The 27,549-nt window shown below is 37.1% G+C and overlaps 1 protein-coding gene across 5 annotated transcripts in view; it reads left to right on the top strand.

Moving 5' to 3' along the window:
- The window catches only part of MBNL3 (muscleblind like splicing regulator 3), a 127,478-nt gene that overhangs the window by 37,902 nt on the left and 62,027 nt on the right, over positions 1-27,549 (top strand). For all 5 annotated transcript variants that reach the window (XR_003796381.1, XM_029240594.1, XM_029240593.1 and 2 more), the window contains exon 2: positions 20,398-21,301. Coding sequence is in view for 4 of the 5 variants with exons in the window: in XM_029240594.1 (XP_029096427.1) it covers positions 21,125-21,301 (177 nt within the window). In the remaining variant the exon portion in view is untranslated. The remainder of the gene's footprint in view (positions 1-20,397; positions 21,302-27,549) is intronic.

Here is a 27,549-nt window from a genome sequence, read left to right as displayed (position 1 = left end):
CCTAGTTGTGCTAGGTACTGTGCTAGGGAAGGTAACAGTGAACGTACCTACAGCTCTAGCAATGTTTAATTCAAATTAGCATTGTTCTTGAATGCAGTTGTAGAATGTAGAACAGTTTTAATAGAATGGAGGAGATGGAATCCATCTTGTAGTGAGTGCAGGAGTGATTGAGAGTGAGGAAGAGGAGGAATCAGTTTGAAGATATTCCAGCAATGAAGGCTTAGGAAGCCTTCCTTGAGAGAGAGGCAGAGCTGAACTGTAGAAAAGTTGCATGGATGTTTGTGGGAGAGACAGAATTGCAGCTCAAGAGATCATGGGAAGGGCTTCCCTGGTGACACAGTGGTTAAGAATCCGCCTGGTTCAAGCCCTGGTCCGGGAAGATCCCACATGCTGCGGAGCAACTAATCCCGTGCACCACAACTACTGAGACTGTGCTCTAGAGCCCGCAAGCCACAACTACTGAAGTCTGTGTCCCTAGAGCCCATGCTCCGCAACAAGAGAAGCCACCGCAATGAGAAGCCCACACACCACAAGAATAGCCCCCACTCGCTGCAACTAGAGAAAGCCCGTGTGCAGCAACGAAGACCCAACACAGCCAAAAATAAATAAATAAATTTATTTTTTTAAAAAGAGTTAATGGGAAGATTCCTGAGAAACATGGTCACACATGGAGTGAATGAGTTCCTGAGGATATTATGGTTTGGCCTATTCATCAGTAACCTTGTGGGCCTAAACATAAGGTTTTTTTAAATGAAAGTTATATAACATCTGGATTCCTGAAATCATGTCACCTATCCACTAAGATTATCTTTTCCAAATTTTTTTGAAATTTTAAAAATAAAATGCAAACACGAGGAGCTGTGGCTTATCTGTGTTTATACCCTTGACATCTAGTTATGTGTCCCTGAAGTTAGTCCTTAATACATGTTTGTTTGAAGAATGTATTTATGAAAGAGAAATTATGGAGAACTACTATCAATATGTATTCAATAACTGGATATGAGCCATCTACCTGAATGGTTTAGAGTCCTTCATTTACTTACCTGAAGGTAATGAGCTAGATTTGATCTTTCAGGATTACTTGCAACTCTAGCATTCTTAAAGTCTTTATCCTTTGATGAACGAGTCTTGTTTGACTTTTGACAAACCTAATAACCCAAGCTGTATTGTTTCAGTGATTACTAATGTGAAAGTTGTTTTGTTCCTTGAGGCTTGAATGGTTTTAGTGGAACAAGTACATGTGATTGATGATATCATCCATATTTGGACCCTGGGAGTTTAAGTTCAGTTTTATGTCAGTGTGAGTTGAAGAAGTTTCTGTTATGCTGAGAACTTTATGATCTTTTGTGAGATATACTGTTATTTAAGATAGAATCAAGGCATTTTGGTTTCCTTCACTGATACATTGAATTATATGGCAGTCCAATTTAATCATTTTAGTCATTCATTACTTGGTGATATAGATGATATCATGTTAACCTAATTTCCTCATCATTCCTATAAGGTATACTCACATGATTTTAAATTGATGAACACAACATGGTAACTACAGTATAGAATTTATCAGTTTTAATGGGATTCCGTTCACCTGAGTATAAATGTAAATGCTCTCTTTAATCCAATATTTAAGTCATTACTCCTTCTCCTCCTTTTTTGCTTGGCCATTTAAAAATGAGTCGTTTTTTGAATGATTCTTATCTATAGGTATTTTCTTAGTTTCCATATATGTTGGTGCTTACCTTAGTGTACAGACTTCCTTGCTGGTTTGACTTCAGCATTTTCCTTGAGTTTTATTTTCAAATCCTGCTTTCTTTTCAGGTTCTTACTCAAATCATGTCGTGAAATCTTCATGTGGAGAAATCTTTTTTATTTTGTCTTCTCCTTTTGATTTGCATACTCCAGGTTTTGATATAACAAGCTTACAAATTAGCAACAGAGAGAGTTTTAATAGGTGCTGGCTACTTTGCTGTAGTATTATAGCTTCACAGTTTTTTCATAATTTCTCAATCTTGGTTCAAAGTTTTCACTTTGATTTGGATAAGCATTTTTTTTTTGTAGAGAGTTTTATTATCGGGGGAGGGATTTAGTATGCCCAAAGGCTTTTATGCTTCCCTTCTGCCAGCTGGATGCCAGATTTCTGGACCACATGTTCTTTTGAATGGGAGATTTTAAACCCAATGTGTCAAGCATTTTCTAACTTATTTGCCAGACATGCATGAAAAGATATATTCAAAAAATTATAAGCAATTCAGGATCCTCTGGCTTCCATGGATAGGAAGTAATGAGCTTTCATATTGTAATTACAGGAAGCTGAGAAGAAAATTGAGAAACTGGAGATTTTTAAATTAGTGCCCATAGCTCTATTATTATGACATCTGAGAACTTTAAATATTGAAAAACTCAATACTACTATTTGGTGACAAGTCTGGAACTGAGATTTGTGACAGATTTTGTTTTGAAATTAGACTTTAACATTGCTCCTTAATATTATCTACTTCATAGAGTATTGGGATGATTGAATGAGATAATGAATATAAAACTCTTAACACAGTGTCTGGCACAGAATACGAGCTCCATAAATGTTAAGTAGTATTAACCTCTAGAATAACTAAGATACCACTTTAGAATACATCATTAAATCTGCTCAGCAAAGCAAATTTATCCTTCTTATTGTGTTTTAGTGGTTATTTTGTGAACCCTAAACTCACTTTTGGAATTTTTACTCAATAAGATTCCCAGTGTCTCAATTGATTCGAAATTGATATAGAGAATATTCTTAATGGAATAGTTGGTATTTATGTTTATCCTGACCACAGAGGATAGCAGGAGAAATGGACTCTCATAGGTAGAAATAGGAAAAGAGAAGCCAAAACCAAACATTTGGTTAGCAGGAGAAATATGCCAGATCATATGTTTTGGCTAGCAACAGACTATGGCCGGGAGGGTCAGTCAGATGGTTATAAGCAGGTAAACTGATTCTGATTCTAAAAGGTTTTAGAAATTAAAGAAGACCAGGTAGACCATCATAGAAAAGTAGAGTCTAAAGTTTGTCTACAGTAGAGAGGCAGTTGGGACAAAATCATGTGTGTAAAGAAGGTGGTGGTCTCTGAAACTGAAAGAGGGTGTCAAGGCAGTTGCACTGAAATTAATGGAAGACACAGACTCACAGGGGTCAATAAATCCTTATAATATCAGTGGCAAGGGACTGCCTTTCCCCAGGGATTCAAAGCTTCAGAGAGTGCCCTTCTGGTTTTCAGCAATGTGAAATTCATCCATAGCCAGGAATTAAGCTCAAACATGGATATGTGTTGTCAGTGAAAGAAACTAAATGAATCAGGACAGTTGGGTTAAACTTTGGGAATCTGCCCACCCATTCTGACCGCAGATGGACAAGGTATCAGATATGATGAAATCGGACCATGTGCTCTTCATGTGTACACTAACAGTTTCAGGCATTTTAGCCAAGTAGATGAACCATTCTGGGCCACTGTTCAAGGTTGAAGTAATCAATAGGTTACTTTGCTCCTCACTGGCTTTGATAATTATTTTTACTTTATTTTATTTTATTTTATTTTATTTTATTTTATGTATTTTATTTATTTATTTTTGGCTGTGTTGGGTCTTCGTTGCTGTGCACGGGCTGTCTCTAGTTGCGGCGAGTGGGGGCTACTCTCCGGTGCGGTGCACGGGCTTCTCATTGCAGTGGCTTCTCTTGTTGTGGAGCACGGGCTCTAGGAGCACTGGCTTCAGGAGTTGTGGCTCGCGGGCTCTAGAGCTCAGGCTCAGTAGTTGTGGTGCACAGGCTCAGTTGTTCCGCGGCATGTGGGATCTTCCCAGACCAGGGATTGAACCCCTGTCCCCTGCATTGGCAGGCAGATTCTTAACCACTGCACCACCAGGGAAGCCCTGGCTTTGATAATTCTGCTGTGACCACATTTACAGTTATTTGGGGTATTTTCATATTTGATGTGGGCTTGATTTTTCTATACCTTCCTTTTAAAATCTGAAATCTGGATTTAAGTTATATACCTTACAGAAGTAGGAACATAAGTTATTTCCCCATTTATTGAGGCAAACCAGAGTTGAAATTGATAGATTTCACAGAATTGTTCTTATAGAAGATGAGTATTACATTTCAGGGTTTAGGTGTTGCTTTCCATTTTCAGGTACAATTGAAGCAATCTTCTTCCTCGCCCCCCTCTGCTTTGGGAGTTTTGTAATCTTTCCTTTGAGACTTGTTGAGATTGACTGAACGATAGAAGAGAACTATTCTATCTGGGCCAGGAAGACAACTTTATAATGACAGTATTTTATAGTTACACACCTTTCTTTAGTGTTAGCAAGGGCATTGACTACTTGTCCAAAATTCAGTTAAAAGATGTTAAAAAGACAGCCTATTTTACATTTTCTCTAAATTTTTCTATAAAGAGACACCCATAATTTCCAACCCAGTATAAATCACTCTGAAATATCAAGAGAAAACTGGAATTCTTATTTTAGAGGCTGTTAAGGATACTCTCAGGCCAGTGTGAAGTTTGGGAAATGTAGAACTTAAGATTCTGACCTGTATGTGCTCTGAACTCTTCACTCCTAATTCGTTTTTAAAAATTAAGTTTATTTAAACAAACAAAAATATTCACCCATTTCTCCTACTCCCATCCCCCACCTCTGGCAGCCATCAATCTGTTCTCTATATCTATGAACACTTGGATTTTATATGTGTGTGTGTGTGTGTATTTTTTCCCACATGTAAGAGAAACCATATGGTATTTGTCTTTCTCTGTCTGACTTATTTCACTTACCATAAAGCCCTCAAGGTCCATCCATGTTGTCACAAATGGGAAGATTTCATTCATTTTTATGGCTGATAATATTCCATTATATCTACTTATATATCACAATTTCTTTATCTGTTCATCCATCCATGGACACTTGGGTTGTTTCCATACCTTGGCTACTGTAAATAATGCTGCAGTGAACACGGAGGTGCATATATCTTTTCAAATTAGTGTTTTCGTTTTCTTTGAATAAATACCCAGAAGTGGGATTGTTGTATCATATGGTAGTTCTATTTTTAATTTTTTGAAGAACCTCCATACTGGTTTTCATGGTGTCTGTACCAATTTACATTCCCACCAACAGTGCACTAGGATTCCCTTTTCTCCACATCCTCACCAGCATTTGTTATTTCTAGTCTTTTTGATAATAGCCATCCTGACTGGTGTGAGGTGGTATCTCATTGTGGTTTCTCTGATGGTTAATGTTGTAGAGCATCTTTTCATGTATCTGTTGGCCATCTGTATATCCTCTTTGGAAAAATAGCTATTAAGATCTTCTGCACATTTTAAAATCAGATTATTTGGGGGTTTTTTGGCTATTGAATTGTATGAGTTCTTTATATATTTTGGATATTAGCCCTTTATCAGATATATGCTTTGCAAATATTTCCTCCCATTCAATAGGTTGCCTTTTTATTCCATTGGTGGTTTCCTCTGCTGTGCAGAAGCTTTTTATTTCGATGTAGCCCTACTTGTTTATTTTTGCTTTTGTTGCATTCACTTTTGGAGTCAGATTCAAAAAAATCATTGCCAGGACCTATGTCAAGGGGCTTATTACTACCTATGTTTTCTTCTAGGAGTTTTATGGTTTCAGGTCTTATACTCAAATCTTTAATCCATTTTGAGTTAATTTTTGTGTGTGGTGTAAGATAGTGGTTTAGTTTCGTTATTTTGCATGTGGCTGTCCAATTTTCCCAACACTGTTTATTGAAGACACTATCCTTTCCTCACTGTACATTCTTGGCTTCTTTAGTCATAAATTAACTGACCATATATGAGTGGGTTTATTGATGGGCTGTCTATTCTGTTCCATTGATCTATGTATCTGTTTTTATGCCAATACCATTAATTACTATAGCTTTGTAATATAGTTTGAAATCAAGGACCATGGTGTGGTGCCTCCAGCTTTGTTCTTTCTCAAGATTGCTTTGGCTATTTGGGGTCTTTTATGGTTCCATATAAATTTTAGGACTGTTTTTCTATTTTTGTAAAAAATCTCATTGGAATTTTGGTAGGGATAGTATTGAACCTGTATATTGCTTTGGCTAGTATGGACGTTTTAACAATATTAATTCTTTCAATCCATGTGCACAGAATATCTTTTTATTTATTTCTGTCTTCTTCAATTTCTTTCATTAATGTCTTATAGTTTTCAATATATAGGTCTTTTACCTCCTTGGTTAAATTTATTCCTAGGTATTTTATTCTTTTTGATGCAATGGTAAATAGGATTGTTTTCTTTTTTTTTAAACATCTTTAATGGAGTATAATTGCTTTGCCATGGTGTGTTAGTTTTTGCTTTATAACAAAGTGAATCAGTTATGCATATACATTTGTCCCCATATCTCTTCCCTTTTGCATCTCCCTCCATCCCACCCTCCCTAGCCCACCCCTTTGGTGGTCACAGAGCACTGAGCTGATCTCCATGTGCTATGCAGCTGCTTCCCACTATCTATCTATCTTACGTTTGGAAGTGTATATATGTCCATGCCACTCTCTCACTTTGTCCCAGCTTACCCTTCCCCCTCTTTGTATCCTCAAGTCCATTCTCTAGTAGGTCTGCATCTTTATTCCCGTCTTGCCCCTAGGTTCTTCTGACCATTTTTTTTATTTTCTTTTTTAGATTCCATATATAAGTGTTAGCATGTGGTATTTGTTTTTCTCGTTCTGATTTACTTTACTCTGTGTGACAGTCTCTAGGTCCATCCACCTCACTACAAATAACTCAGTTTCATTCCTTTTTATGGCTGACTAATATTCCATTGTATATATGTGCCACATCTTCGTTATCCATTCATCTGTTGATAGACACTTAGGTTGCTTCCATGTCCTGGCTATTGTAAATAGAGCTGCAGTGAACATGTTGGTACATGACTCTTTTTGAATTATGGTCTTCTCAGGGTATATGCCCAGCAGTGGGATTGCTGGGTCGTATGGTAGTCCTATTTTTAGTTTTTTAAGGAACCTCCATACTGTTCTCCATAGTGGCTGTATCAATTTACATTCCCACCAACAGTGCAAGAGGGTTCCCTTTTCTCCACACCCTCTCCAGCATTTATTGTTTGTAGATTTTTTGATGATGGCCATTCTGACCAGTGTGAGATGATATCTCATTGTAGTTTTGATTTGCATTTCTCTAATGATTAATGATGTTGAGCATTCTTTCATGTGTTTGTTGGCAATCTGTATATCTTCTTTGGAGAAATGTCTATTTAGGTCTTCTGCCCAGTTTTGAATTGGGTTGTTTGTTCTTTTGATACTGAGCTGCATGAGTTGCTTGTATGTTTTGGAGATTACTCATTTGTCAGTTGCTTCATTTGCAACTATTTTCTCCCATTCTGAGGGTTGTCTTTTCATCTTCTTTATGGTTTCCTTTGCTGTGCAAAAGCTTTGAAGTTTCATTAGGTCCCATTTGTTTATTTTTGTTTTTATTTCCATTTCTCTAGGAGGTGGGTCAAAAAGGATCTTGCTGTGATTTATGTCCTAGAGTGTTCTGCCTATGTTTCCCTCTAAGAGTTTGATGGTGTCTGGCCTTACATTTAGGTCTTTAATCCATTTTGAGTTTATTTTTGTGTATGGCATTAGGGAGTGTTCTAATTTCATTCTTTTACATGTAGCTGCCAGTTTTCCCAGCACTACTTATTGAAGAGGCTGTCTCTTCTCCACTGTATATTCTTGCCTCCTTATCAAAGATAAGGTGACCATATGGGTGTGGGTTTATCTCTGGACTTTCTATCCTGTTCCATTGATCTATATTTCTGTTTTTGTGCCAGTACCATACTATCTTGATTACTGTAGCTTTGTAGTATAGTCTGAAGTCAGGGATCCTGATTCCTACAGCTCCGTTTTTCTTTCTCAAGATTGCTTTGGCTATTCAGGGTCTTTTGTGTTTCCATACAAATTGTGAAGTTTTTTGTTCTAGTTCTGTGAAAAATGCCAGTGGTAGTTTGATAAGGATTGCATTGAATCTGTAGATTGCTTTGGGTAGTAGAATCATTTTCACAATGTTGATTCTTCCAATCCAAGAACATGGTATATCTCTCCATCTATTTGTATCATCTTTAATTTCTTTCATCAGTGTCTTATAATTTTCTGCATACAGGTCTTTTGTTTCCTTAGGTAGGTTTATTCCTAGGTATTTTATTCTTTTTGTTGCAGTGGTAAATGGGAGTGCTTTCTTAATTTCACTTTCACATTTTTCATTGTTAGTGTATAGGAATGCAAGAGATTTCTGTGCATTAATTTTGTGTCCTGCTACTTTAGGATTGTTTTCTTAATTACTCTTTCTGATACTTCATTATTAGTGTATAGAAACACAGCAGACTTTTGTGTATTGATTCTGTATCCTGCAGCTTTACTGAATTCACTTATTTGTTTTAGGAGTTTTCTGATGGAATCTTTAGAGTTTTCTATATGTAATATCATGTCATCTGCAAATAGCGACTGTTTTACTTCTTCCCATCCAATTTGGATTTCTTTTATTTCTTTTTCTTGAATAATTGCTCTGGGTAGGATTCCCAATACTATATTGAATAAAAGTTTCTGAAAATGGGCATCCTTCTCTGGCTCCTGATATTAGCAGAAAAGCTGTAAGCTTTCAGCCATTGAGTAAGATGTTAGCTGTGGGCTTGTTATATATGTCCTTTACTGTGTTCCTCTCTACCCACTTTGTTGAGAGTTTTTATCATAAATGGATGTTGAATTTTGTCAAATGCTTTTTCTGCATTTGTTGAGATGATCATATGATTTTTATCCTTCATTTTTTTTTTGTTTTGCTTTTTTTGCGGTACGCGGGCCTCTCACTGTTGTGGCCTCTCCCGTTGCAGAGCACAGGCTCCGGAAGCGCAGGCTCATCAGCCATGGCTCATGGGCCCAGCCACTCCACGGCATGTGGGATCCTCCCGGACTGGGGCACGAACCCGTGTCCCCCACATTGGCAGGTGGACTCTCAACCACTGCACCACCAGGGAAGCCCCTTCATTTTGTTAATGTTGTGTACCACATTGACTGATTTGCAGATGCTGAACCATCTTTCCATCCCTGGAATAAATCCCACTTGATCTTGGAGTATGAACCTTTTAATATATTGTTGAATTCAGTTTCCTAATATTTTGTTGAGAATTTTTGTATCTATGTTCATCAGGGAAATTGGCCTGTAATTTTCTTTCCTTGTGGCATTTTAAAATTTATTTATTTATTTATTTAGTTTTGGTTGCGTTGGGTCTATGTTGCTGTGCGTGGGCTTTCTCTAGTTGCGGCGAGCAGGGCCTACTCTTTGTTGCGGTGTGCAGGCTTCTCATTGTGGTGGCTTCTCTTTTTGCGGAACATGGGCTCTAGGTGCACAGGCTTCAGTAGTTGTGGCACGTGGGCTCTAGAGCACAGGTCTTCAGTAGTTGTGGTGCACGGGCTTAGTTGCTTCACGACATGTGGGATCTTCCTGGACCAGTGCTCAAACCCATGTCCCGTGCATTGGCAGGCAGATTCTTAACCACTGCGCCACCAGGGAATCCTGTTGTGGCATTTTTGACTGGTTTTGATATTAGGGTAATGCAGGCCTTGTGAAATGAGTTTGGAGGACTTCCATTCTCTTCTAGTTTTTTGGAAGAGTTTGAGAAGGATTGATATTAATTCTTTGAATGTTTGGTAGAATTCACCAGTGAAGCCATCTGGTCCTGGACTTTTGTTTGTTGGGAGGCTTTTGATTACTGATTTGATCACCTTATTTGTTATTGGTCTGTTCTGGTTTTCTATTTCACCATGATTTGGACTTAGTAGGTAGTATGTTTCTAGGAATTTATCCAGTATTTCTAGATTGTCCAATTTGTTAGCATATAATTCCTCATAGTACTCCCATAATCCTTTGTATTTCTGTGACATCAGTTGTAATATCTACTCTTTTATTTCTGATTTTGAGTCGTCTCCCTATTTTTTCTTGATGAATAATTCTTTACTAAAGTACCCAGCTTTCCAATTAACTCTAGGCAGTTAGCTTACAGATATGTCACAGTTGTGTATAATATGAATGTGAAATAATGCCTCTAGCAACAGTAACTTCAGACATAGACGATAGAACTCTTGTGTATACTTGCTTAAGAAATTTACTTTCCCAGAAAACTCCCTTCAAGTCTTACTAGAACTTTTGGCATTGATGTATTAAATTACTTGGTCCTTGAAATCAGGGTACCTTTGGTCCTCTCCCAACTTTTTTAGCCATAAAGCTTTTTTCCTCAGTCTTTTACTAGTCTTATAAGTGCTCCTAATAAGGATTGGAGGCTTTGTACTGAGATTGAGAATCTGAATTTATTGGGCATAATACCAGTGATGAAGTCGGGTAAGGAAGCCCTCACTGGGTGCTTACTAGATACAGTGATGAATCCCTTTACATGATCAAATCACTTAGATGCTAGTTTAGTTTACCTCTCTGACAAATAGTCATACTTATGTGACTCACAAATTTGACTAGAGAGTTACTTGAGCTGTTCAAGTATTTAAAGGATAAATAAACATTTTGTGATAGCTTCTGATGATTGTTTTCCAATGTGTGTGTGTTTATGTGTGTGTGTGTTGGTGAATAGTGAATGTTCAACCAAATCTTATCAGTGAGTAAATTGGCCCTGAAAATTGAATTGAGTTCAATTCAGTATGTACTTTGGGAGGAGCACGAACACTTTCCAGCCACTGGGGTGCTGGTTAAAGTCCTGTAGCAGGAATTTACAGGATGCCATTACAGCCAAAAAGTTGCTATCTAAATTTAACTCCTGGCATGAGCTTGTTCTGTAGCAAAATCTAACTGAAGAAAAGAAATTCTTGCTGAAGTTTCAACTACATTTTTAAAAGGAATTTACCTTGCAGAGAGTAAGACTGAAAAACATTTGAGTCACTTCGTAAAATAGGAATACAGTTATGTGTCCTTAATGATGGGGGTCATTGATAAATGTGTAATTAGCAAAATGAAAGCAAGAAGCTGCCCTTTTCAGTTTGTTTTTTTACCCACTTTTCATGGCAGCCTGACTTGAATCACTGCCTGTCCTGTCCTCACAGAGCCTGTGAACTAGAGAAACACTCTGACATCCACCCACTTCTCTCTCATCTTTTGTTCTTCCAGAGTATGTCAGATGTGTAAACTTTGCTCTGATTGTGTGTTGTGGGCTCCTTAAATAAAACAATTTTGCAAGGGCAGATCATTGTTACCATACTGCATTTATGGCCACTAAGTTTCTACTCTGCTTAAAATCTTTGAGAGCGGCTCCTATTTCTATAATAAACATTACAGTCCTTGAGCCATTTTCAAGGATCTTCAGAAACAACCCACAAATGATTTGTCTTCCACAGTATGAACCTGCCATCCTAGCCCGCCCATGTGTGCTCACCATCCTACAAATACCTGATACCTAATCTTCTCATCTCATCCTCATTCGTGCTGTTCCTCTTTCCAGGAAGTCTCTCTGCCCCTCCATCCTCACCTAGGTCCTTCTCATTCTTTAAGACCCAGCTCCAATTTCTCCTCTTGGAAAACTCCCTTGACAACTTCAGGCCTGAGTGACATCCTCTTCTCAGAGCTCTCATCACATTTGTTGTTAATGTTACTAAATCTTGCTCTTAATTGTCTACATTGTTTGCTTTTATTTCATATTATTTGTTCTTGTCTCCCCAACTCAAAAGAGGTTTCTTGAGTACACAGGCAGTGTTTTAAAGCTCGTCTGGTTCCCCAGAAGCGTGTGACACAAGTCTGTGCATATTGTTGGTGGACACAATAAATGTTTGTTGATTAACTGACACTTTCCCACGTGAACATTTTCATTTTTATTTATTTATTTATTGAGATATAGTTGATTTACGATATTATAAAAGTTTCAGGTATACAACAAGTGATTCACAATTTTTAAAAGATTATACTCCGTTTATAGATATTATAAAATATTGGCTATATTCCCTGTTCTGTACAATATATCCTTGTAGCTTATTTTATACATAATAGTTTGTACTTCTTAATCCCCTACCCTTATCTTGCCCCTCCCCCCTTTCCTCTCCCCACTGGCAACCACTAGTTTGTTCTATATATCTGTGAGTCTATTTCTTTTTTGATACATTCACTAGTGTGTTTTATTTTTTAAATTCCACATATAAGTGATAACATACAGTATTTATCTTTCTCTGACTTATTTCAGCAAGCATAATACCCTTTAAGTCCATCCATGTTGTTGCAAATGGCAACATTTCATTCTTTTTTATGGCTGAGTAGTATTCCATTGTATATTGTATACTATATCTTCTTTATCCATTCATCTGTTGATGGACACTTAGGTTGCTTCCGTATCTTGGCTATTATAAATAATGCTCCTCTGAACATTGGGGTGCATGTATCTTTTCAAATTAGTGTTTTCGTTTCTTGGGATATATGCCCAGGAGTGGGATTGCTGAATCATATGGTAGTTCTGTTTTTAGTTTTTTGAGGAACCTTTGTACTGTTCTCCATAGTGGCTGCACCAAGTTACACTCCCACCAACAGTGTACAAGGGTTCCCTTTTCTTCACATCCTCACCAACATTTGTTATTCCACATGAACATTTTTAAAGACCTCATTGGCTTGAATTTTAGGGAATCATAATAGGTATTTGTTAAATGGATAAAATGAATGACGGATATGGTTTTTTATTTATTTTCACCACCCCCCCATCCCCATTCGTGGCCAACCAATTGAATGTATGATTCTCAGGACAGGGATTTAATCGTCTTGTTCAACTTTGCATCCCCAGCACCTAGATCAGTGCCTAGGTCATATTAGATGCCCAATAAATATTTGTTGAATGAATCTTCAGCAAAATCACCCTGCATATATTAAATGCAATGTCTTGTGACATTTTGTATTTCTCTCATCTCAAATGCTTGAGCATTATAGAACTTAAATTGCCAAATATGTTAAGTTCCTACTGTCTTCAATTTTAAATCCAGTTTTTTGGTGATCTTTTAATGGCTCTGGGATTTCTGTCCCATGGACATAAGCAAGCAATTAACCAGTGTTGTTTGATAACAACTGTGTGCAGAATCCAGGTTTTAGGTTGTTTTTATATTAAATTGGATTAGTTTAAAATATTTAAATGGCATTTATTAGCAAGTTCTCATAATTTCATATATTATTTTAAAAGAGATATATCTTTTTTTTAAAAAAAGATGAACTCCTCTGACTAACAAAACCAATCACATTTGTTGCTAGAGCTATGTTTGAAAGAGACAGGGTAGCACCTGTTTTTTTTTCTTTTTATGACCATATATATGCACTGAGGTGGGTCTTTTAATTGCTTTATGAAACAGAATAACTTGATTTACCTGCTTTTTGTAAAAGATAAATTTGTTACCCTGGGAATATTGTGAAAAAAATTCAATGAAACTTAAAAGAAAAGCTTAATGAAAAAGTTCTGCACATAGGTGAAATGTCCTTATTTTCACACTTATTTTTTTCAGACATAAAACTCAGTTTTCTATAGGATGCTTGTGAAATCATGGCTTCCATCTGCAGTGCTGAGGACCTCTCATATGCCTTAAAGAACTGGATTGGTGGACCACTAAGCTAAATATGTGAGGGAAATAGAACTTGAAGCAAATTAGAAAACTTGTAAGCTTTTAAGCCTTGTTAGCCTGCCAATTCAAGCAGCGTGTAGCAGGCGTGTCATATATTCGTAGAGCCAAAATAAATGGCCACAAGGAATTCCTTGTGGTAATACAGATGTAAGGAAAGCTTAAAATGGAAAGAAAGAAAACATTGTTTTCATTGTTTATTCCGGAGGTCGATAAATACATTTAAAGAAATGCCTCTTCAGATATTGCTTTAGGTGCCAAAGAGCGTCTTTGTGATCTTCTGGACCAGACACTGGCAATGTTTCTATGTTATGTGCTGGCTTGTGAAGGGAAGGCAAAAGAAAGGAGGAGACGAGGAAAGTGTAAGAAAAAGTGGGACAAAAGTAACTGCTGGCAGTGGCCTTGCAAGCCACTCTGGAACAAGGTACTATTTCCATTATATCAGTAGAAAATATTTATTTATTTTGTTTTACCATCAAGAACAATTCCATGAGAAAATGTTTGAATCCTTAAAAATATAGATAATCTACTTAATAATGAATCTAGTGTGTATGTAATTTTAAAGTAAAAACTTTTTTTAAATTGAAGTATAGCTGATTTACAATGTTGTGTTCGTTTCTGGTGTACAGCAAGGTGATTCAGGTGTGTGTGTATATATATTCTTTTCCACTATAGCTTACTATAAGGTATTAGATATAGTTCGCTATGCTGTAGAGTAGGACCTTGTGTTTATCTGTTTTATATATAGTAGTTTGTATCTGCTAACCCCAAACTCCTAATTTCTCTCTCCCCCTCCCTTTCCCCTTTGGTAACCATAAGATTTTTTTCTGTGTCTGTGAGTCTGGTTCTGTTTTGTAAATAAGAAGTTCATTTGTATCATATTTTAGATTCCACATATAAGTGATATCATATGATATTTGTCTATCTCTGTGTGATATTTCACTTAATATGCTATTCCCTGGGTCCATCCATGTTGCTGCAAATGGGTATATTTCATTCTTTTCTATGGCTCAGTAGTATTCCATTATATATATATACACACACACACACACACACACACACACACACACACACACACACACCACATTTTCTTTGTCCAGTCATCAGTTGATGGGCACTTGGATTGTTTCCATGTCTTGGCTATTGCAAATGGTGCTGCAATGAGACTGTCTTCTCGCCATTGTATATTCTTGCCTCCTCTGTCAAAAATTAATTGACTGTAAGTGTGTCGGTTTATTTCTGGGCTCTATTCTGTTCCATTGATCCATATGTCTGTTTTTTGTGTCAATATCATGCTTTTTGATTACTGTAGCTTTATAGTATAGCCTAAAGTCAGGGAGAACGATGCCTCCTGCTTTGTTCTTTTTCCTCAGGATTGCTTTGGCAATTTAGGGTCTTTTATGGTTCCATATGAATTTTAGGATTATTTGTTCCAGTTCTGTGAAAAATGTCATGGATATTTTGATAGGGATCACATTAAATCTGTAGATTTCTTTGGGTAGTATGGTCATTTTAACAAGATTAATTCTTCCAGTGCAAGAACATGGGATATCTTTCTATTTCTTTAAATCATCTTCAATTCCCTTTATCAATGTTTTATAGTTCTCAGCATATAAGTCTTTTAACTTCCTTGGTCAGGTTTATTCCTAAGTGTTTTTAATGTGATTTTTAAAAGGGATTGTTTTCTTGAAGTAAAAACATTTTTTATTTTCCTTATGTTATATCTAATATAGAATTTTTGTAAAGGAGCATTAATTAAAATTCAGAAATAACTCTTTTACTTTCAAGGAAAAATATGTACTTCGGGGATGTTTCTTGTTTCTTCCTGTGGCTCAAAGTGAAATCTCCTTCACCCCACTCCCAGTTCAGTTTCATCACACTGATTCTTGGGCAAAAACATTCCAAAAATTAACCTACTATCCAAAGATATAGAGAAAAGTCATTTGGTTATCTCATATTTTTACTCTAAATCCAAGATCTTGCTGTTACCAAAAGAGCAGGAATAGACCATTCTTTATCGAAACTGAGTGCTCTATATATCAAGAATTGCAGGTATTAACATTTCAATTTGAAAGCTAGAATTATGAGAAAATACTCGGCTTTACAGATCTGATAGATATGAAACTGACAGAGGTGACCAAAGCTCAGCCAGCCTAGAGGATGCTCAACTGACAAAAATCCTTGCTTGGAAGTGTTAAGTTACCATTTAATCTTTGACCTTTCGAAGTAAGAATCCTGAGAAATGCTGTCATGCTCTAACTTCCAATGAGAAGATAGAGTCAGCAAAACTAAGTAAAACATGATCTCTAGTTTTATGGAATTTACAGTCTGATAAGGGAGAAAACTTAAGGGCCTATAATAAGAATGTGATCCGTGCCATAAGGGAGACACAGTATCATGACATGACTAAGAAGGTGGGCTCTGGTCGCAGACTGCCTGGGTTTGAACCATGGCTTGAGGGTAGCTACATGAAGTTGTGCAAGACTTAACCCTTCTCCACCTCTGTTTCCCCATCTGTAAAATGGGAACAGTAGTACTGTCTTCAAGAGGAGTCCGGAGAGCAGTAAGACTTGGTGTGGTAATTTCTGGGGGGTGTTCCTTTTAGGGACTCGTTTCTATGCAATAGTGTTTGAGTGTGTGTTTAAGAGTATCGTTAAGTTAGAGTGCTTGGTGTACCATTCATGGGAGAATGAGAGAGCTGTGTTGGAATCAGAATACCTAGAGTCTGCTTCCACCCCTTCATAAACTCTCATAATCATTTCTCTTTGCTATGCCTTTGGTTTCTTCTCTATATAAATGAGCATAGGAAGTTCTACGACAGCAGGGACCTTATCAGTCTTGTTCCACATCTAGAACGGTGCTTGGCATATAGTGGATGTGGATAAATGTTGGTGCAGCACAACTCAGGAATATTATGAAGATGGCACTGCAACAGGCATGAACGTAATTTTGAGAAGGAATCATAAGTACTACACAGAAATGACTGGCTTTCGTTGTTTAAGATTCCCAAGAGAGACAAGAGATAAATGATCACTGCTACATTTCTCTGCCAGGATCTAAGCATGAGATTTAGAGTCAGAGGATCTTGCCTGGAGCCATGGTTCTACCACTTAAGGCTTTGTAACTTCAGATAAGTAATTTAGCTTCCTTGAGCTTCATTTCCTTCATTGGTCTTTTTGGGTTATCACCCATGGTTTAGAGTATTTTTTAGAGCTCCAAAGATCAATGAAATAAAAACACTTGCAAGCTGCGAATACCATACAAGTACAAATGTACTAAGAAACGGTAACTTTTCATGTTCTACATTAGAGGACTATAAATCATGAAAAGCAAACTCGTATTCCTATTACTCAAGTCTAAAGTAGTGAAGATAAAGTTGTATTGTCCCCCAAACAAAGTTGGTCTTTAAAATGGACCCCCCTCCCTGTCTTTTATACAGAGATGAGCAGCGCGGCAGGACGGAACATCTCTCCACTGTCACACCAGCTCTTTTTAGTTGTTGCACCTAGCTTCTTCTGTGCCAGCACCAAAAATAGTTCCAGTTTGAAGGAAGACATGCAGATATGCGCTGGCTAGAACTGTTTTGAGGAGCTGGCCAGGGTCCCATCAGAGGTTACGTCAATTTTAAAAATGAAGAAAATTCCTTCTCCCATTCCCCCTGTCTTACATAAAATGCATGGCCAGAGTTCAATTCCTGTTTGTATTTTTTCATTTGTAAAAGTTTAAAATTCAAATTTATTATTTGTTTCTATACTTGATAGACCTCTGTAGAAAAATCTTTCTCCAGACCCTCACTCACCGTTTATGTTCTGAGGAAAAAACCCATTATATATATATATATATATTTCTTTTTCATTATTTTTCTTTCAAATGTGTTCAGGCAGCCCATGTAATTTAGTTATAGGATTAAATTTGAATATATCTTTAAATCTAAACTTACAAACTCACAGAACATACTCTTTTATTAGAGTACTTTCTATAATACAAGCATGGAAATGAATTTACTCTTGAAATTCAACTTCAGAACACTACTTAGAAGAATGTGTGTCTAAGAAGAATCTAAGAAAGAAAAGATTGGGGTAGCCAATTCCATCACTTATGAAGCTTTTTTTTTTTTTTTTGGTTGTCATGTCTCTTTAGACTTAAAAAAATAGCTTTATTGATATATAATTCACATATTATCCAATTCACTCATTTAAAGTATACAGTTTAGTGAATGGGCTTTGGTATATTCAAAAAATTGTGCAACCATCACCACTGTCTAATTCCAGAATATTTTTGTCACCCCCAAAGGAGACCCCATACACATTCAGCAGTTGCTCCACTTTCTCCCCTTCCCCAGGCCCTCACAACCACTAATTTGCTTTCTGACTCTATGGATTTACCTATTCTGGATATTTAATATAAATGGAACCATACAATATGTGGCCGCTGTGACTGGCTTCTTCCACTTAGCATCATTTTGGGGGGGTTCATTCGTGTTGTGGCATGTGTCAGTACTTTATTCCTTTTTATGGTAGAGTAATATTTCATTGTGTTGACGTATCACGTTTTGTGTATCCACTCATCCGCTGATGGACACTTGGATTGTTTCTACCTCTTGGCGATTGTGAATAGTGCTGCTATGAACATGAGTGTACACATATGTCTTCGAGATCCTGCTTTCAATTTTTTTGGGTATATACCTAGGCATGGAACTGCTAGGTCATATGGTAACTGCTTAACATTTTGAGGAACTGTTATACTGCTGCAGCAGCTGCACTATTTTACATTCCCACCAGCAATGTACGATAGTTTCAATTTCTCCAATTTTTCTTTGTTTTTCTTATTTTTTGCGGTATGCGGGCCTCTCACTGTTGTGGCCTCTCCCATTGCGGAGCACAGGGGGTCCGGATGCGCAGGCTCAGTGTCCATGGCTCACGGGCGCAGCCGTTCCGCAGCATGTGGGATCTTCCCGGACCGGGGCACGAACCTGTGTCCCCTGCGTCGGCAGGCGGACTGTCAACCACTGTGCCACCAGGGAAACCCCTCCAATTTTTCTTTTTTATTGTAGCTATCCTAATGGGTGTGAAGTGGTATCACATTGTGATTTTCATTTGTATTTCCCCCATCTGGCTGTTTAAAATAGATATATATTTTAAATATTATTAGAGGTCATTCACCTGGCAACCTTAACCCTCTAGGACGTGGTCCTGAATGGAACATATTGCAAAAGGGTTTCCAAACCAGTAAGAGTAGTCACAGACCTTCTGCATGAAAGCCCTGCACTTTGCCTGCAGGCCCCTCATACAGTGAGTAACTAACTCTTATTCAACGCTCATGATTAGCTATTATGTATTCCAGAAAGGAGCTGGACAATCCACCATGGCAGATATTGTGGCAGGAAGGGAAGTGACAGTAGAAGTGACAATTAACAATCTGCCACTGAAAGAGAACTATAATACTTCCCAGGGCATTTTATGACCCCAAGTCTTCAACCAGAGCCCAAATTATGTTCAGTATTTTTTAAGAAGGCAAAGCTACATATAATACATTTTAGAAATATTTCCATGAAGAATGACTTAGAGAAACACGTTTTGCTCTTAAATGGATAAGCCTGCATGAATTTTCTATATACTTAATTTCCTAATGGTATCTGAAAAATTAGGTGATATTGAGTTTTATCTTGAATGCAGAAAGAATAAAGCAAAAATTCAGATTCTGTAAAATTATTGAAGAAACTTTAAAAAAGTAAATGAAATGTTTTCAAGAACTTTAATTCTACTTTTTTGATGAAGTTAACAATTAGTTGATTTGTCTGATACTCAGAGCTTACTTTTGCTTTAGAAAATCCCTGTTATTTTGGTATGTGTTCATGGCATAATGCCAGTAAATTAACATTTAATCTATCTTCTCAGCTGAGTTCCTAGAAATTGTTGCTGGTCGACGACACTGGTTTAAAGTACAAACCCTAAAGCTGCACAGTATTTAATGTATGACCAGTGTATGAACAGTGCTTTCGGTCTCACTTATTTGTCCATGCTGAAACCTCCTTCTGAGTTGTTCCAATATCCCTTCATAAAGACTAAGAACTAATAGAGCATACACAGAAAAAAAAATCCAGCATCTTTTCAAAGGATTTCTTTCTTGATCTGAAGCACATTTTACATTTCACAGTCTCTCCCCTACCTCATTTGCAGTGGGTCTCCAGCTAGTTATGTCATATCTGTTTTGTGTGATCATCAACAATTACATTTCAAATACACAGTTACCTCTTGGAGCATCTTAAATTTTCCTAGCAATTTCTGTTTTCTGGATTTTGAGAGCAGATCATCAAGCCTTCGATCAGATCATAGTAAAGCCAGTTTAATGGCAGGTCTTTGGTAGCCTCTAAAACCTGAAGACACACAGGTGGATCATGACTACATAAAGCGCTGACATGTCAGGCTCTGGCTCTTTCTGTGCAGTGGACCCCTGAATGAATTTCTGCCCCCAAACAGACCAAAATGAAATAATCTTTTTTTTCTTTTTAATTGGGTTGTTGCCCAGTCTTGTATGTCAACAGTAAATCGAAGTGGTTGCTTCCTTTTACTATGTACCGTTCTATCCTGGGAAATGCCCTTTTTATTGACAATGGCTGACTGTCTCCAATGTTGCACTATCAGTATCTAGATGCTTCCTGTTTTAAAGAGGATATATTACTACTTTTCCAAATCTAGAGTTTAAAACGGAAGCAATTTGTTATATTAGCTAATTTTATTTTATTTTATTTTATTTTTTGCAGGTTTCTGGAAAGTGCCTTTTCTGAAAACTCTGCTGATTGGATTCCACTTTCGAGCTGCCTCTTTATAAACCCCTCTCCCTACCACCATCACTGCCACCTCTCCCCGCCCCACCCCCGCAAAAAAACCCTGGTGTGCTTGTAGTTCATTCTCAGCAACTCGTTCATTCTTTTTTTCTTTGATTCTCAATTTTCATAGTCATTTTTCCTTCTCCCGATTTTGCAGCAAAAACAAAAAAAAAATTGCAGTTGTAACATCCTATTAATCTTTAAAGCCAAGAGATAGGTAAAAAAACTTTTCTCCCCTTGACTTGAGACCATTCCACACATTGACAGGCAGCCAGCAGCATATGCTTTTTGCAAGAATAATTGAAAATATCAACTGGAGAGCACAGAATCCTTTTGAAACTCTGCCAGTTATTTGAAGTAACTTCAGCAGAGGAAAAAAATAAAGCACTCAATATCTTAACCTTGACGGCTGCCTTCTTAGGAGTTGGTCTCTAATTTGATTTTTAGTTATTCTGATACGATTTTTATTTTATAGTGGGCTTTTTGTTTGACTAGACCACCAAATTTGACTTAAATGAAAACTTAAGTGCTAACAAAGAAACCTTTCACCAAAGCAACCAGTTATCTCTTCACATTTAGCTTGAATTTATTTTTAACCTTTCAACAACAGCAGTAATAGTGTTGTAGAGAGGGTGCACTTGATTTTAACTTTGCTTTCAATATGACGGCTGTCAATGTTGCCCTGGTTCGTGATACCAAGTGGCTGACTTTGGAAGTCTGTAGAGAATTTCAGAGAGGAACCTGCTCTCGAGCTGATGCAGATTGCAAGTTTGCCCATCCGCCAAGAGTTTGCCATGTGGAAAATGGTCGTGTGATGGCTTGTTTTGATTCTTTAAAGGTGAGTCTCATCTAAATGCACATCATTTTTAATTGAAACTTGTTGATTTCTCTGGGTTTTTTTTTGAAATATGTTGTGCCTTGAAATTAGTCAAGTTAATGATAGCATGAAAGCAGTAAGTTTGTTTGTTTTTTAAGACAGGATGTAGACTTTGTAGAACTAAGCCAGACTAAAGCTCACCAATCAAAGCTCACTGACCGAGATAGATAGACTTAAATTTTAAAAAAATCAAGAATTTTTGTAGGAGTGAGAAGTTGTAGCCTTGCTGTACTTTATGTCTGTGTATATTATTTAGATTTTAATACAGTGGTCATAGTCCTCAACATAGAGAAGTCCTTCACTGAAATATAGCTTATTATCTATATTATCAAAATATACTTGGCAGGGACCAATCAGAGAATAAATAAAGTCAGACAGAGAAAGTATAAGGTGAAAATCTCACCATCCAGGAGGAAAATGATGGCATTTTGAATTTTCTTAGTTAAAGGATATTTTGAACCTTTAACTTAAACATATTTGCTACAAAACTAGGTTCATGTAATTTTCTTCCTGAGCAACTGATTGACCAATTTCATATTTGTGAGCACATTTTATAAGGAAAGGTCTATTGCCAAGGTCATCAAACATGAATATTATGTACATGAGTATAAACAAAATATGAGGACAGGTGAGATATTATGTAGAATAGAACATATATGATTGCAGAACGAAAAATGCACTGATTTTCATGTTTTATCCATGGTTATCCTTAAATTAAGCATAAACGTACAAATTAAAGCATAGGAGTAAAAAATAATAATAGAATCCTGGTTGAATTAGTAAGATTTGCTATGATTCATTTTAGATTTTATTTCAAAATATGTTAAAATGGATATGGGGGGGAAATGAATTAACCTTAATAACCGTTTCAATTTCTTTTTTTTTTTAACACCTTTATTGGAGTATAATTGCTTTACAATGGTGTGTTAGTTTCTGCTTTACAACAAAATGAATCAGTTATATATATACATATGTTCCCATATCTCTTCCCTCTTGCATCTCCCTCCCTCCCACCCTCCCTATCCCACCCCTCCAGGCGGTCACAAAGCACCGAGCTGATCTCCCTGTGCTATGCGGCTGCTTCCCACTAGCTATCTACCTTACATTTGGTAGTGTATATATGTCCATGCCACTCTCTCGCTTTGTCCCAGCTTACCCTTCCCCCTCCCCATATCCTCAAGTCCATTCTCTAGTAGGTCTGTGTCTTTATTCCTGTCTTACCCCTAGGTTCTACATGACATTTTTTTTTCTTAAATTCCATATATATGTGTTAGCGTACAGTATTTGTCTTTCTCTTTCTGACTTACTTCAGTCTGTATGACAGACTCTAGGTCCATCCACCTCATTACAAATAGCTCAATTTTGTTTCTTTTTATGGCTGAGTAATATTCCGTTGTATATATGTGCCACACCTTCTTTATCCATTCATCCGAAGATGGGCACTTAGGTTGTTTCCATCTCCAGGCTATTGTAAATAGAGCTTCAGTGAACATTTTGGTACATGACTCTTTTTGAATTATGGTTTTCTCAGGGTATATGCCCAGTAGTGGGATTGCTGGGTCATATGATTGTTCTATTTGTAGTTTTTTAAGGAACCTCCATACTGTTCTCCACAGTGGCTGTATCAATTTACATTCCCACCAACAGTGCAAGAGGGTTCCCTTTTCTCCACACCCTCTCCAGCGTTTATTGTTTCTAGATTTTTTGATGATGCCCATTCTGACGGTGTGAGATGATTTGCATTTCTCTAATGATTAGTGATGTTGAGAATTCTTTCATGTGTTTGTTGGCAGTCTGTATATCTTCTTTGGAGAAATGTCTATTTAGGTCTTCTGCCCATTTTTGGATTGGGTTGTTTGTTTTTTTGTTATTAAGCTCCATGAGCTGCTTATAAATTTTGGAGATTAATCCTTTGTCAGTTGCTTCATTTGCAACTATTTTCTCCCATTCTGAGGGTTGTCTTTTCATCTTCTTTATGGTTTCCTTTGCTGTGCAAAAGCTTTGAAGTTTCATTAGGTCCCATTTGTTTATTTTTGTTTTTATTTCCATTTCTCTAGGAGGTGGGTCAAAAAGGATCTTGCTGTGATTTATGTCCTAGAGTGTTCTGCCTATGTTTCCCTCTAAGAGTTTGATAGTGTCTGGCCTTACATTTAGGTTTTTAATCCATTTTGAGTTTATTTTTGTGTATGGTGTTAGGGAGTGATCTAATCTCATATTTTACATGTACCTGTCCAGTTTTCCCAGCACCACTTATTGAAGAGGCTGTCCTTTCTCCACTGTACATTCCTGCCTCCTTTATCAAAGATAAGGTGACCATATGTGCGTGGGTTTCTCTCTGGGCTTTCTATCCTGTTCCATTGATCTATATTTCTGTTTTCTGCCACTACCATACTGTCTTGATTACTGTATCTTTGTAGTATAGTCTGAAGTCAGGGATCCTGATTCCTCCAGCTCCGTTTTTCATTCTCAAGATTGCTTTGGCTATTCGGGTTCTTTTGCGTTTCCATACAAATTGTGAAATTTTTTGTTCTAGTTCTGTGAAAAATGCCAGTGGTAGTTTGATAGGGATTGCATTGAATCTATAGATTGCTTTGGGTAGTAGAGTCATTTTCACAATGTTGATTCTTCCAATCCAAGAACATGGTATATCTCTCCATCTATTTGTATCATCTTTAATTTCTTTCATCAGTGTCTTATAATTTTCTGCATACAGGTCTTTTGTCTCCTTAGGTAGGTTTATTCCTAGATATTTTTTCTTTTTGTTGCAGTGGTAAATGGGAGTGTTTTCTTGATTTCACTTTCAGATTTTTCATCATTAGTGTATAGGAATGCCAGAGATTTCTGGGCATTAATTTTGTATCCTGCTACTTTACCAAATTCATTGATTAGCTCTAGTAGTTTTCTGGTAGCATCTTTAGGATTCTCTATGTATAGTGTCATGTCATCTGCAAACACTGACAGCTTTACTTCTTCTTTTCCAATTTGGATTCCTTTTATTTCCTTTTCTTCTCTGATTGCTGTGGCTAAAACTTCCAAAACTATGTTGAATAAGAGTGGTGAGAGTGGGCAACCTTGTCTTGTTCCTGATCTTAGTGGAAATGCTTTCAGTTTTTCACCATTGAGGACAATGTTGGCTGTGGGTTTGTCATATATGGCCTTTATTATGTTGAGGAAAGTTCCCTCTATGCCTGCTTTCTGGAGGGTTTTTATCATAAATGGGTGTTGAATTTTGTCGAAAGCTTTTTCTGCATCTATTGAGATGATCATATGGTTTTTCTCCTTCAATTTGTTGATATGGTGTATCACGTTGATTGATTTGCGTATATTGAAGAATCCTTGCATTCCTGGAATAAACCCCACTTGATCATGGTGTATGATCCGTTTAATGTGCTGCTGGATTCTGTTTGCTAGCATTTTGTTGAGAATTTTTGCATCTATGTTCATCAGTGATATTGGCCTGTAGTTTTCTTTCTGTGTGACATCTTTGTCTCGTTTTGGTATCATGGTGATGGTGGCCTCGTAGAATGAGTTTGGGAGTGTTCCTCCCTCTGCTATATTGTAGAAGAGTTTGAGAAGGATAGGTGTTAGCTCTTCTCTAAATGTTTGATAGAATTCGCCTGTGAAGCCATCTGGTCCTGGGCTTTTGTTTGTTGGAAGATTTTTCATCACAGTTTCAATTTCAGTGCTTGTGATTGGTCTGTTCATATTTTCTGTTTCTTCCTGATTCAGTCTCAGCAGGTTGTGCATTTCTAAGAATTTGTCCATTTCTTCCAGGTTGTCCATTTTATTGGCATAGAGTTGCTTGTAGTAATCTCTCATAATCGTTTGTATTTCTGCAGTGTCACTTGTTACTTCTCCTTTTTCATTTCTAATTCTATTGATTTGAGTCTTCCCTTTTTTTTCTTGATGAGTCTGGCTAATGGTTTATCAAGTTTGTTTATCTTCTCAAAGAGCCAGCTTTTAGTTTTATTGATCTTTGCTATTGTTTCCTTCATTTCTCTTCCATTTATTTCTGATCTGATTTTTATGATTTCTTTCCTTCTGCTAACTGGGTTTTTTTGTTCTTCTTTCTCTAATTGCTTGAGGTGCAAGTTTAGGTTGTTTATTCAAGATGTTTCCTCTTTCTTAAGGTGGGCTTGTATTGCTATAAACTTCCCTCTTAGAACTGCTCTTGCTCATCCCATAGATTTTGGGTCGTCGTGCCTCCATTGTCATTTGTTTCTAGGTATTTTTTTATTTCCTCTTTGATTTCTTCAGTGATCACTTCGTTATTAAGTAGTGTATTGTTTAGCCTCCATGTGTTTGTATTTTTTACAGGTCTTTTCCTGTAATTGATGTCTCGTCTCATAGCGTTGCGGTCGGAAAAGATACTTGATACAATTTGAATTTTCTTAAATTTACCAAGGCTTGATTTGTGACCCAAGATATGATCCAACCTGGAGAATGTTCCATGAGCACTTGAGAAAAATGTGTATTCTGTTGTTTTTGGATGGAATGTCCTATGAATATCAGTTAAGTCCATCTTGTTTAATGTGTCATTTAAAGCTTGTGTTTCCTTTTTTATTTTCATTTTGGATGATCTGTCCATTGGTGAAAATGGGGTGTTGAAGTCCCCTACTATGAATGTGTTACTGTCCATTTCCCCTTTTATGGCTGTTAGTATTTGCCTTATGTATTGAGGTGCTCCTATGTTGGATGCATAAATATTTACAATTGTTATATCTTCTTCTTGGATCGATCCCTTGATCATTATGTAGTGTCCTTCTTTGTCTCTTCTAATAGTCTTTATTTTAAAGTCTATTTTGTCTGATGTGAGAATTGCTACTCCAGCTTTCTTTTGGTTTCCATTTGCATGAAATATCTTTTTCCATCCCCTCAGTTTCAGTCTGTATGTGTCTCTAGGTCTGAAGTGGGTCTCTTGTAGACTGCAAATATATGGGTCTTGTTTTTGTATCCATTCAGCCAATCTGTGTCTTGTGGTGGGAGCGTTTAGTCCATTTACATTTAAGGTAATTATCAATATGTATGTTCCTATTCCCATTTTCTTAATTGTTTTGGGTTCGTTATTGTAGGTCTTTTCCTTCTCTTGTGTTTCTTGCCTAGAGAAGTTCCTTTAGCAGTTGTTGTAGAGCTGGTTTGGTGGTGCTGAACTCTCTCAGCTTTTGCTTGTCTGTAAAGGTTTTAATTTCTCCATCAAATCTGAATGAGATCCATGCTGGGTAGAGTAATCTTGGTTGCAGGTTTTTCTCCTTCATTACTTTAAATATGTCCTGCCAGTCCCTTCTGGCTTGCAGAGTTTCTGCTGAAAGATCAGCTGTTAACCTTATGGGGATTCCCTTGTGTGTTATTTGTTGTTTTTCCCTTGGTGATTTTAATATGTTTTCTTTGTATTTAATTTTTGACAGTTTGATTAATATGTGTCTTGGTGTATTTCTCCTTGGATTTATCCTTTATGGGACTCTCTGTGCTTCCTAGACTTGATTAACTATTTCTTTCCCATATTATGGAAGTTTTCAACTATAATCTCTTCAAATATTTTCTCAGTCCCTTTCTTTTTCTCTTGTTCTTCTGGAACCCCTATAATTCGAATGTTGGTGCCTTTAATGTTGTCCCAGAGGTCTCTGCGACTGTCCTCAGTTCTTTTCATTCTTTTTTCTTTATTCTGCTCTGCAGTAGTTATTTCTACTATTTTATTTTCCAGGTCATTTATCCGTTCTTCTGCCTCAGTTATTCTGCTCTTGATCCCATCTAGAGTATTTTTAATTTCATTTATTGTGCTGTTCATTGTTGTTTGTTTCATCTTTAGTTCTTCTAGGTCCTTGTTAAATGTTTCTTGCATTTTGTCTATTCTATTTCCAAGATTTTGGATCATCTTTACTATCATTATTCTGAATTCTTTTTCAGGTAGACTGCCTATTTCCTCTTCATTTGTTAGGTCTGGTGGGTTTTTATCTTGCTCCTTCATCTACTGTGTGTTTCTCTGTCTTCTCATTTTGCTTATCTTACTGTGCTTGGGGTCTCCTTTTAGCAGGCTGTAGGTTCGTAGTCCCCGTTGTTTTTCGTGTCTGTCCCCAGTGGCTAAGGTTGGTTCAGTGGGTTGTGTAGGCTTCCTGGTGGAGGGGACTAGTGCCTGTGTTCTGGTGGATGACACTGGATCTTGTCTTTCTGGTGGGCAGGTCCACGTCCGTTGGTGTGTTTTGGGGTGTCTG

This window comes from Monodon monoceros, unplaced genomic scaffold (genome assembly GCF_005190385.1).
Source record: "Monodon monoceros isolate NGI ecotype Baffin Bay Population unplaced genomic scaffold, NGI_Narwhal_1 Super_Scaffold_22, whole genome shotgun sequence".
NCBI lineage: Eukaryota > Metazoa > Chordata > Mammalia > Artiodactyla > Monodontidae > Monodon > Monodon monoceros.
Note: the sequence above shows the minus strand (reverse complement) of the source record. Positions and strands in the feature narration are given on the sequence as shown.